The 12,824-nt window shown below is 44.7% G+C and overlaps 1 protein-coding gene across 3 annotated transcripts; it reads right to left on the reverse strand.

The window, feature by feature from the left end:
* Positions 1 to 696: 696 nt before the first annotated feature.
* LOC132988402 (dachshund homolog 2-like) lies at positions 697 to 12,471 on the reverse strand. Of its 3 annotated transcripts, none has more exons than XM_061055783.1 (12): positions 11,822 to 12,471; positions 9,039 to 9,148; positions 5,239 to 5,364; positions 5,026 to 5,157; positions 4,770 to 4,930; positions 4,300 to 4,444; positions 3,872 to 3,919; positions 3,056 to 3,213; positions 2,636 to 2,783; positions 1,283 to 1,408; positions 1,132 to 1,188; positions 697 to 890 (listed from the first exon to the last, which is right to left on the reverse strand). In XM_061055783.1, the coding sequence occupies exons 1-12, from the start codon at positions 12,328 to 12,330 to the stop codon at positions 853 to 855; spliced, it is 1,758 nt and encodes a 585-aa protein (XP_060911766.1). In that variant the 5' UTR covers positions 12,331 to 12,471; the 3' UTR covers positions 697 to 852. The 3 variants fall into 3 exon arrangements, with proteins under 3 accessions (XP_060911766.1, XP_060911765.1, XP_060911767.1); XM_061055782.1 differs by having other exon boundaries at positions 5,026 to 5,160; XM_061055784.1 differs by lacking the exon at positions 3,872 to 3,919 and having other exon boundaries at positions 5,026 to 5,160.
* Positions 12,472 to 12,824: the final 353 nt, after the last annotated feature.

The raw sequence follows: 12,824 nt of genomic DNA on the forward strand, positions 1-12,824 counted from the left end.
TTTAAACTTCTCCCACTTCAAAGTGTCCACACAGCTCTGTTCCTTTAATAATAATAAAGATTATATGAGTAATAATTATAAATGTAACAGTTAGAAAATCCTCTTTAAAAACAGGAAAGTGGAGGAGAAGTGGAAGATGGGATTTGTAGTTCTTTGTTCTTTTATTCTTGTTTTAAGTCATCCTCCTCCTCCCTCATTCCTCAGTCCTCCCTCCTCCTCATCCCTCAGTCCTCCCTCCTCCTCATCCCTCAGTCCTCCCTCCTCCTCATCCCTCAGTCCTCCCTCCTCCCTCAGTCCATGGTCCTCCTCCTCTGGTCCTCCATCCTCCTCCTCACCAGGTCCTCGTTCCTCCACCCTCCCCTGGTCCTCCTCCCTCTGTCCTCCTCTCCCCTGGTCCTCCGTCCTCCTCCTCCCCTGGTTCTCCTCCCTCCTTCTCCTTGGTTCCTCTGTCCTCCTCCTCCCCTGGTCCTCCATCCTCCTCCCTTGGTCCTCCTCCTCCCTCCGTCCTCCTCCCTCAGTCCATGTTCCTCCTCCTTCATTTGTCCTCCTTCTCCCCTGGTTCTCCTCCCTCCTTCTCCTTGGTTCCTCCATCCTCCTTCCATCCTCCTCCTCCTTCCTTTGTCCTCCTTCTCCCCTGGTTCTCCTCCCTCCTTCTCCTTGGTTCCTCCATCCTCCTCCTCTTCTTTCCTCCTCCATCCTCCTCCCTTGGTCCTCCTCCTCCCTCCGTCCTCCTCCCTCAATCCATGTTCCTCCTCCTTCCTTTGTCCTCCTCCTCCCCTTGTTCTCCTCCCTCCTTCTCCTAGGTTCCTTCCTTCCTCCTCCTCCCTCGCTCCTCCTGACAGCTGTGATGTCTCAGAAGAGGATCGGAGGTTTGATGAATGGTCGCTTCTCTGATAAACCAAAAAATTATTAATTTATACATTTTTCAAAATAAAAAACTAAAACACTTGACACGTGAAATCAGCATTTTTTAATTTATTCAGATTTCTAACTTTTATGTTTGGCTCTCCCCCGTGGTGTGTGTGTGTCTGTGTGTGCGTGTGTGCGCGCGTGTGTGTGTGTGTGTGTGTGTGTGTGTGTGTGTGTGTGTGTGTGTGTGTGTGTGTGTGTGTGTGTGTGTGTGTGTGTTACCCTGAGCTGTCGAGTTCTCTGGTCTGTTTTCCGGCTCGTTCTCAGGAAGTTCTGCGTCTGAACAACACAAACAGATGTTAGAGGAGGAGGAGGGGGAGCAGGAGGAAGAGAAGAAGAGGAGGAGGAGGTGTGTGTTGCTGTAGGTGTTTACCTGTGAGGGGGTCGGAGTGATGCAGCACTCTCTCCACCTGCTCCCTCCTCCTCGACTCAAAGTCTAGCGCCTCCTGCAGTCTCCTCTTGGCCTTCTTCTCCTTCTTCAGCCTCCTCTGGATGGAAGCTGAACACAAACAGGAGTCATAATGACAGCTCAGTATGTTATACCACTTTATTAATAAATCTATTATATATGTTTAATATGTGAGTCCACTTTACTCTGAGGTTTACGGTAAAAAACCCACTGAAGAGTTTATAACCACAACATGACCTCAGAGTGACCTGTCTCACCTCAGAGTGAGTGACCTGTCTGACCTCAGACTGACCTGTCTCACCTTAGACTGACCTGTCTCACCTCAAAGTGAGTGACCTATCTGACCTCAGACTGACCTGTCTCACTTCAGAGTGAGTGACCTGTCTCCTCTCAGTATGACCTGTCTCACCTCAGAGTGAGTGAACTGTCTCACCTCAGTATGACCTGTCTCACCTGAGAGTGACCTGTCTCACCTCAGACTGACCTGTCTCACCTCAGAGTGAGTGACCTGTCTCACCTCAGTATGACCTGTCTCACCTCAATTTGACCTGTCTCACCTTAGTATGACCTGCCTCACCTCAATCTGACCTGTCTCACCTCAATCTGACCTGTCTCACCTCAGTATGACCTGTCTCACCTCAGAGTGACCCGTCTCACCTCCGAGTGACCTGTCTCACATCAGAGTGAGTGACCTGTCTCACCTCAGAGTGACCTGTCTCACCTCAGACCGACCTATCTCACCTCAGTATGAACTGTCTCATCTCAGTATGACCTGTCTCACCTCAGACTGTCTGTCCCACCTCAGTATGACCTGTCTCACCTCAGGCCGACCTGTCTCACCTCAGTATGACCTGTCTCACCTCAGAGTGAGTGACCTGTCTCACCTCAGTATGACTTGTCTCACCTCAGTATGACCTGTCTCACCTCAGGCCGACCTGTCTCACCTCAGTATGACCTGTCTCACCTCAGACTGACCTGTCTCACCTCAGAGTGAGTGACCTGTCTCACCTCAGTATGACCTGTCACCTCAGAGTGAGTGACTTGTCTCACCCCAGAGTGACCTGTCTCACCTCCGAGTGACCTGTCTCACATCAGAGTGAGTGACCTGTCTCACCTCAGACCGACCTATCTCACCTCAGTATGAACTGTCTCATCTCAGTATGACCTGTCTCACCTCAGACTGCCTGTCCCACCTCAGAGTGAGTGACCCGTCTCTCCTCAGAGTGGCCTGTCTCACCTCAAACTGACCTGTCTAACCTCAGGCCGACCTATCTCACCTCAGAGTGACCTGTCTCACCTCAGTCTGACCTGTCTCACCTCGTGTCTGTAGCTCGGAGCTCAGCCGTCTCTGTAGAGTCTGTCGAACGCCCCTCTCTCTCTCCAGCTCCAGTTTTAACTCCTTTCTTTCCGTCTGGTTCTGTTTGTCTTGAGAGCGAGCGCTCTGCACTGCCACCTTCAGGAGACCCTGAGAGTGACAGACATGTACTGAGCACAGGGTTCACTGAGCTCTACATGATCATCATACTAATTTCTCTACATAACCAAAATAAAATCATATAATTAATTACAATTATTTAAAATTATACATTTTCACCACATTAGCTGTGCTGTGCTGTGATCTACATCATCGTCTCTAACTTATTGTTCCTATGTTATCAGTTCTATGTTATCAGTTCTACGTTATCAGCATCATTACTAATGTAATGAGACCTCTTGACCACATTATGTCCAGGTCACCTGAATGTTGGTCAGCAGTGTCTCCATGGACGACAGGCCCTCAGCCAATAGGAATGGAGTGAGGGCGGGGTTTGCATGGTTGATTGACAGTGACTGAGAGGTGAATGGAAGCTTCTCACAAGCCGTTTTGATAAGGGGGAAGGGCAACAGAGCTCCATCTGCAGGAAGAGAAAAGTAATTACTTAACATCATAGTTTGGTGTGTGTGTGTGTGTGTGTGTGTGTGTGTGTGTGTGTGTGCGTGTGTGTGTTACTGTGTATGTGTGTGGAACTGTGTGTGTTCATGTGTGCGTGTGTGTTACTGTGTGTTCATGTGTGTGTGTGTGTGTGTGTTCATGTGTGTGTGTGTGTGTGTGTGTGTGTGTGAGTGTGTGTGTGTGTGTGTGTGTGTGTGTGTGTGTGTGTGTGTTACTGTGTGTTCATGTGTGTGTGTGTGTGTGTGCATGTGTGTGTCCTGCACGCTGTCTAAATCTGAACAGAAACGTTCATACGTTGAGCAGAAGTTTGCTGCAGTTCTTGATAATTAAAAAGTCTAAATTATGTAACATTAGGTGTGTAGGGCTCTTTGTTGCCGTGGTTACAAACAGGTTTCATTTGATTTGATGATAGACTCAAATCAAAGTTAAGCCCTGCTCATACTGATCTCGTCCTCTGATCTCATACTTCATAATGGTGTACACTTGATGAACAGTGGAGTCATGTGTTCAGATGGAGACGTTCACAGAGTGTCTATGAATAAGTTATGAGACAGCGTGGAGTCCGAGCGCCTGCAGACATGTTTCTGTTTCTGAGACCATCTGTCCTCAAACACGTTTACCTTTTTCCTTCAACATCTCCGCCATGTTGTTCTCTGCAGGCTCCCTGTCTGTCACAACAACAGCACACCCGTTACTTTCATTCATCACAGGTATAAAAACACACCAATATTCATCACAAAGAAAACTGTCAAACATGCCATTAAAAATGTGATTAATCATTACTAAAAAGAAAAATCATTTGACAGCCCTAAAACGTATTTAATTCTAGACATTTTGTATTCAACAGTGATGTCACCACCCTCTCATTCTTCAGCCTATCACAGTGATGCTACCAGATTTAGCCAGTTAGAGCCTGTATCATTAAAGTTAAACAAATGTGTTTATTCAAAAATGTTATTTGAACAATAAAGAGTGTGTGTGTGTGTGTGTGTGTGTGTGTGTGTGTGTGTGTGTGTGTGTGTGTGTGTGTGTGCGTGTGTGTGCTGACCTAGCTCTGGTGTGTGTGCTGCAGGAAGAGGTGATGATGAGGAGGATGAAGATGCCTTGGAAGGTGATTGGCTGGTTGGTTCCAGGGGAAGGAGCTCGTCATCACTGGGGGAGGGGCATGCGAAGGGGCTTCCTGGGGGAGTATCCTGAACAAGAGTCTGAGGGTTAGCATTAGCACTATTAACATTTTCTTTTTAATTAGGAGCACAAATGTCAATGCATTAGCTATGTTAGCATTAAATATTTTTTACTAGCCTAACCCATGCTTTGGCTTAATCCAAAGTGTCCCAGATTTATTTGTTAGCATTTATATATTTATCATTAGCACTCACAACATCAACATCTCGGTTAGCAACAGCACAGTTAACTCTAATAGTATAGGATATAACAGTAAATATTATGAAAGGGTATCTACGCTTTTAGCATTCTTAATGTTAGCTGTTAGAATTAGCACTAGGCATGTTAGCTTACAGTCAATTTGGTTTCTTCTCTCTGAAACTGGGACATGGCGGCCAAGTTTGCGAAACCACTCAGCTGACTCATTTGGTTCATCGCCATGGCAACACTGGCAGGGGGCAGGCCCACAGGGAGGAGGTGGTGGGGCATGACCATAAAAGGAAGGTCAGACAGACCTGAGGAGGTGGAGTCAGAGACACAGAGTAGTAATGTAATACATAGTGAGATGCTAGGATGCTAAGCTAAGCTAAGTTAGAAAACTGGGACTCACGGTTGGCCAATAGTGCGCCGTGTTGCTGCAGAGTGTTGAGGTGAAGCGATGCTGAATCAGGAGGCGGCGCCACCGAAGACGGAGGAGGAGAGAGGAGGTGCTGCTCCTTCTCCCATGATGCTTCACTGCCTCCTACTTTGGAGGGGAGGGGGATAAGTCTCAGTACTTCCTGTTCTTTCATGTTTACTCACTGCTGATGATGTCACAACTTACGTGTGTCGCCGTTCTCTGACTCCACCCCATTGTGATGTCGCTGATGATCGTTGTTGCCATGGAAACCCATCATCATCCTCACTTTCTGCAGCTTCAGAGCCTCAGCCATCGCTGCCGCCGTCAGACCTGCAGAGGGAAGACACGTCAATACACCTGACACAGGTGAGTCCACAGATGAGACACTGACAGGTGACCTGTTCACATGAAGGTAAATGTTGCATGTTTCAGACTTCACATGAAGGTAAATGTTGCATGTTTCAGACTCCACATGAAGGTAAATGTTGCACATGTTTCAGACTTCACATGAAGTTGAATGTTGCATGTTTCAGACTTCACATGAAGGTAAATGTTGCACGTTTCAGACTTCACATGAAGTTGAATGTTGCACGTTTCAGACTTCACATGAAGGTAAATGTTGCACATGTTTCAGACTCCACATGAAGGTAAATGTTGCACATGTTTCAGACTTCACATGAAGTTGAATGTTGCACATGTTTCAGACTTCACATGAAGGTAGATGTTGCATGTTTCAGACTTCACATGAAGGTAAATGTTGCACATGTTTCAGACTCCACATGAAGGTAGATGTTGCACATGTTTCAGACTCCACATGAAGGTAAATGTTGCACATGTTTCAGACTCCACATGAAGGTAAATGTTGCACGTTTCAGACTTCACATGAAGGTAAATGTTGCACGTTTCAGACTTCACATGAAGGTAAATGTTGCATGTTTCAGACTTCACATGAAGGTAGATGTTGCACATGTTTCAGACTCCACATGAAGGTAAATGTTGCATGTTTCAGACTTCACATGAAGGTAAATGTTGCACATGTTTCAGACTTCACATGAAGGTAGATGTTGCACATGTTTCAGATTTAATGATTTGCTGATTGATTAATAATTAATCCCTCTGCAGTCTGAGTGTCTCCTGTGACTGTGGCTGTCTCTCGACCGTCTCTCTCTCCCTGCAGCCACTGACCTAATTAATCGCCTCCTCTAATTAATTAATTAATTAAATTAGTGTTAACGAGGGAGTGGAGCTAACGAACGGGCAGGGACCCTGCGGCTGGCTGAACAAAAACAAAGAAAGTTTTGTTCTTTTTGTTTCCCTGCAGCAGATTTGGATGTTTTGATGTTTGAGCTCCTGAAAGTGGAGCGCTGAGTGTCGGGAGACGGAGGCTGACTTCAGATCAGTTCATGACTCACAGTCATTTTTTATAACATGCTCTATGGTTCTGGTACTCTTTAAGAAAGTGCTGCTGTTGTTCCTCTTTAAACTGTGGTTTGTTAACTCCACCAAAATAAAACATGATCCACTGAAAGAAGGTTTTTTATTATTTCATGAATAAGTTTGTGATTAACAGTTTAAATAAAAAATAACATGTTTTCTATATCTTGTTCACAAAGTTCAGAAGGAAACATGAAAGAAGCACTGCTTTGTAGAGAAAATAAATAAATAAGGCTGTTAGGGTTAGGCTTAGGGGTTAGGTCAGGCTGCTTCTGTAAGTACTAGGATTATCAGGGCAAAGAACAGTGGCCAGGAGGTGTCAGCTGAATATCCAAAATGCTTTTCAAAAGAAACAACCCAACCGCGTTAACAAAGAAGACTCAAACGACACAACAGGAATACAAACAGCAGCGATACACATGCAAACAGTCATTTGGAATCATGAGGTGTTTGTTTTTTCTGTTCATGCGTTTTGGAGATGAGTTAACCCGACACCTCCTGACCACCGTAAAAAAAGTACCAGAGAGGACAACGCTTTCTGTCACCAGAAAGAATCAGTGAAAATCACGTGACTAATAGAACAAACACAATCAGTTATAGATTCAGATTTAAATGATTCAAACTATGACTGTGATGTTATTTAAAGGTTATTTTATTATCATTAACATCTTTCAAATTCATATTTAAACAGCAAGCTGTATAGAAGACATGGACGCCACCTCTCTGTGTTCAAAGTGAAATCCCTCACCTGTATTCTGCCTAATGTCCAGCAGGGGCACAAAAGCAGTCTGATTGTATCGGAGTCTATGGTGAGGGTTTCCTCCGCTCCACTTCAGCTCCGCCCACTTGTCCAAATATGGTCATTAAGTGGACAAGTCATCAGCCTACAAAGTGACATCACTCTGAGGTTGTGGCCAAAAAATTATAATCTCAGTATGAGTGCACGAGTTAAAGAGCTCAGTGAGGTGAGAAACAGGACACACTGAACTGTAAACACACACGTCACTTTGATGAATTCTTCTTATTTCCTGTCACACAGGAAACAGTTTGCTGTGCACTCAGAGTGAAAAAACTCATTCATCACTGAGACGAGCATCTGAGCTGCTTATAGAGTCGCACATCTTCTCATACACCAAGCTTCCCATTTGATGATGAGCTTTAACCTGAAGGAGACTGTGCACAGAGCTGATGCTTCCTGTTTGATGAGGAGCTTTAACCTGAAGGAGGCTGTGCACAGAGCTGATGCTTCCTGTTTGATGAGGAGCTTTAACCTGAAGGAGGCTGTGCACAGAGCTGATGCTTCCTGTTTGATGAGGAGCTTTAACCTGAAGGAGGCTGTGCACAGAGCTGCTGCTTCCTGTTTCAGGAGGATCTCTCTCTCTCTCTGTTGTTTCACCGTCAAGTTTTTCAGGAGTCTGATTTGCGTGAAGAAATTGAGTCTCACAGGACAACAAGACATTATCCTCTCTTTTACCCCAACCTTTACCACATTTAATTAACTTTATGTGTGTGTGTGCGTGTGTGCGTGTGTGTGTGCGTGTGTGCGTGTGTGTGTGTGTGTGTGTGTGTGTGTGTGTGTGTGTGTGTGTGTGTGTGTGTGTGTGTGTGTGTGTGTGTGTGTGTGTGTGTGTGTGTGCGTGCGTGTGCGCAGAGTTAATCATTTTCAGTGTTTGATCTCTCCGTCTCTGACCTCGGTCACCAAATGTGGCAGTTTGAGTATTTTTAATAAAAAGCAGGGTGTGTTTCAGTGTGTGTGTGTGTGTGTGTGTGTGTGCGTGCGTGCGTGCGCTTGTGTGTGTTGCTCCGAGCATAGGACACAAGGCACAAGGTTGGTTTTTGCGAAGTCCAAGTGCGACGTCGGAGAGAAAGAGAGAATGATCTAGTTTGTAAAGATGTCCGACTGTTTGGTTGTAGCAGGTGTGTTTCAAACAGCAGCAGAAATGTGTAAACTCTCATGAACACACACCCTCTTCTTCTGCGCTGCTCGTCTCCTCCTCAGCAGAAGAAAGAGCGGAGTTTTCTACTGAAGAGTCGACACATACAAACATACTGTGCATCCAAACAGTGAGAGCTCCCCTTCTGCTCTGCACTCTGAACGACCGTTTAGACTGTCAACATGAATAACCAACTGACAAACACTAAGTCACATTCATAAAATCACCTTAATCTGCTTCACTCTACAGATTATTAAAGACACACACACACACACACACACACACACACACACACACACACACACACACACACACACACACACACACACTGCTTCAGGTCAGACTCAATCTGTCACTCATTTTGACATCTGCTAATTAAGCATGCTAAATATAGCTTTAATCACACCCACACACACACACACACACACACACACACACACACACACACACACACACACACACACACACACACACAGTAACACTGCATCAGACTGACAGATACCTGCAGGTGTCTGAATATAAATATAATTTAAATATATTTCTGTTCTTATTTTGAAACTGCAAGAGGATGTTGTTTACTTACACCTGAGCTGACGGGCACTCCCTCTAACAAAAAGTTATTTATGTTCCACTCACCTGTTTGTGACAGCAGGGCGGGGCTTATCAGACCATGTGGAAGGAGTCTGGAGCCGTCAGTCATTGTGGCCACGCCCAGCGTCCTCTTCGGAGGACGACCGGGGCGAGAACTGAAAATAATAAAGAAACAAGACGTCTTTTAACCTGCAGGCCGCAAAAACATAAAACTAAATTCTTATCAAAGGTCAACATTTCAATCATGATGTGGATAATATTAAGGCTCCACTATCTCCACTTTGTACAACAAACTAACAAGCTAACGAGCCTTGCTAAGTGAGGAGAGAGAGGGCCATGCTTGTCGAGCCTCCTCATTCATTGTCCGTCTACACGAGCGACAAAGGGTGTTATGGTAAAAACAGCGTGCTGCTTCTCTCTGCTTCACTCGTGTGCAGTTAGGACACTCCAATAAGAACAACAGAATCAGCTGATTTTGGCGCTGACACTCTCTCGCGTGCTTTTAGGACACGCTGTAAGGGTTATACACAGGTCAATGTTTGATTGACAGATCTGAGACAACCCGCCTGCCCAAAGACACACACACACACACACACACACACACACACACACGCACACACACACACACACACACACACACACACACACACACACACAGACGCATTACAGAGGAATTTAATTTAATGTGTGTGTGTGTGTGTGGGGGGGGGGGGGGGGGGGGGATTCCACACCTAATTAAATTGGGACAAAATGTCCTTTATATAAAACACACACACACACACACAGGTATAACCTCCCATATGAGAGTGTTCAGAGTTAAAGCTACAGTTAATAATAACACGGGGTTGTTCACACGGGTGTGTGTGTGTGTGTGTGTGTGTGTGTGTGTGTGTGTGTGTGTGTGTGTGTGTGTCTGTGTGTCTCCTCTGATGTCAGACTTGTTATGCAGACATTATCTGTGTTTTGATGTTGTTTTGTTGTCAGATTCATTTCAGCCGTTGGACTTCTTCTCCTAATGTAAGTCATTAATATACCTGAGAGCTGCTCTGTGATTGGTTCATTCTGTTTTTAGACTGCATTATTACGGAGTTACTAACAGTATATGCCTTTACATTAATGCCCAGTGGGAGTGAAAACGTACACACACACAAACACAGCTATGATCGTTATAATAAGGATCAGAGCTTAAAGGTGATTAACACAAACTGTCAGTTCACATTAAAGCTGAGACGCTGTCAGTCTCTCTCACACACACACACACACCCACACACTGTAAACTCAAACACACACACACACACACACACACACACTGTAAACTCAAACACACACACACACACATACACACACACACACATACACACACTGTAAACTCAAACACACACACACACACACACACACACACACACACACACACACACACACTGTAAACTCAAACACACACACACACTGAAAACACACACACACACACACACACACACAGACACACACACACACACACACACACACACACACCCGTGTGAACACACACCTGGGGGCGACACAAACATAAATCTGAGGGGAAATAAAATGTGTGTTTATGTGTTACTGTACGAAAGCCCTGAAGGTGCACTGCAAAAACATTACACGAAAAAGATAAAGTGTCTTGTTTTTCAAGTTAAATGATTTTACGCTCAGGGAAATGTTTTTGCGTTTAGTGGAATGAAACCAAATAGATTTTTTTTTTGTCCGCCATGGTAACAATTACAGGTATCCTTGCCCATAACTCCTCCCCTTTCTGGTCTCTTTGACTCTAATTGGACCATTATTTACTAAGTTAACATCATGGTCGCCTTTATTTTTCAAAACCAGAAGTGACCATCTTTAGACAAGTGGGCGGGGCTTGAGAGGAGCTCTGACCACTTGTCTAAATAATGTCACTTCCTGACAAAAGGTTCTTTCTGAAAAAATGATCCACGTCTTGTCAGGACGAGAACATCAGAGCTCCTTACAGATCAATAAATGAATTCATGATTAAAGTCAGTGAACTCATCTTTCAGTTTAAAACATTTAGATCACTCTGAAATGTTTTTGATGATTTGTTGGTATAAATACTTTAAATGACTGAAATGTTAACGTGTAAAATAAACCCGAAGAGATAATTAAAGATTTATAAACTCTATCGTCTGATTTTAAATCAAAGTGATCCGTTACCACAACTTTTCTTCTTCGTTTGTTTCATTAAAAAACATATAAATGAAGAGTTAAATGTATTAATAAATATAGATTATTATCTCATGTCGGCTTGTAGATATTAAATGAATATGAATCATTGTATAATAAAGCATGCAGAAACACTCCAGATTCATGTTTAATTTAATGTCTGCTTCTGTTTATATGATGACATATTTAAATGTTTATATCATCATTATCATTTATAATAATTTTAATATTTGTGTTTTTCATCCTGTTAAGAGGCTCCATGTTTCTGAATAATAACATCATTTATTTTATATCATTAAATATATATCACAATCCTGAGTCTGAATATAATAATGTTTTAAACATAATGAGTTTCATATGAGTCACTGTATAACTCCTCTTTATATATCTCATATTAACTTTATCATAGTGTTTTATTTATTAAAGTCTTATTTTACTTCATTAAAAACGTTCAATAAAAAGCGAAACACTATAAACTAATAATAATACAATAATAGCCTATCTATATTATAAGTTATAACCTATAAACTAATACAAATAATATGATATAATATCACTATTTTATAACCTTTGAACTAATTATAGTGACCCTAAACCTGTGTGTACGCGCTCTGGTGTGCCCCCTTCACCTGGCGTTGGTGCAGTCCCGGTACAGCGTCTCGAAGTCGGCCCTGGTGATAAGCTTGCAGCGGTTCACTCCGGGCTGGATAGCTCCGAGCCCACGCAGGACGCGCACCTGCTCCACGGTGCAGACCACCGGGCAGATGTCGAGCCGCTTCAGCTTGGTGTATACGGTGTGCAGGCCGCCCACCAGGTGCTTCAGGAACAGCTCGAACACCTGAGGCAGGCAGATGAGCTCCACGCCGCTCACCGTGAACGACGCCACCTTCACGCCGTGGACCTCTACCATCTTACACTCGGTGTGCGGGCCAGCCGCTCCGCCGCCTCCACCGCCGCCGCTCGTCCCGTTCACACCGAGCGGGACTCTGCCGCTCACGAAGGCTCCGGACAGGCGGGCGGCGGGGAGGCGCGGGGAGCCGGCCAGGTTGGGAGCGCTGTAAGGCGGGTCTGAGTGGAAGAGGGGGTCGGTGGGAGGGGTGGAGGTCCGGGACAGAGGGGTGGTAGAGGAGCCCGCCATGGAGAGCAAAAACCAGAGAAGAAGAAAAAGAAGATGTGTCACTTTCTCAGTCTGATTATTTATCTTTCGTTTTGTTTTTATCTCTTCAGAGAGTTTCCTTCAGTCTTCCTCTCTCTGTTCCCGCCACTCGGACTGAACGCGCACGCTCTCTCCGATTGTAACATGCTCTGTATGATAGTAAATCTCTCTCTCTCTCTCTCTCTCTCTCTCTCTCTACCGCTCTGTCCCATAGGCAGCCAATCAACAGCAGCCAATCAGAGTCTAGAACCCAACACAGTAAGCCTTCCCATTGGCTGTAAGGTGATTAGAGGGGCGGGGCTTCAGAGTGGGTTTGACAGATTTATGATTGACATTTGATCTTGAATTCGATTAAAAAAAGAGTTAAATAGATAATTACGATCTTTGCTCAGACTGCAGGATCATGCTGTGTTACCGACTTGAGGCTGACCACGATAACAATGAAAGACACGGGAGGGCGGTAGGCATGGCAACAA

This window comes from Labrus mixtus, chromosome 14 (assembly GCF_963584025.1).
Source record: "Labrus mixtus chromosome 14, fLabMix1.1, whole genome shotgun sequence".
Classification (NCBI taxonomy): Eukaryota; Metazoa; Chordata; class Actinopteri; order Labriformes; family Labridae; genus Labrus; species Labrus mixtus.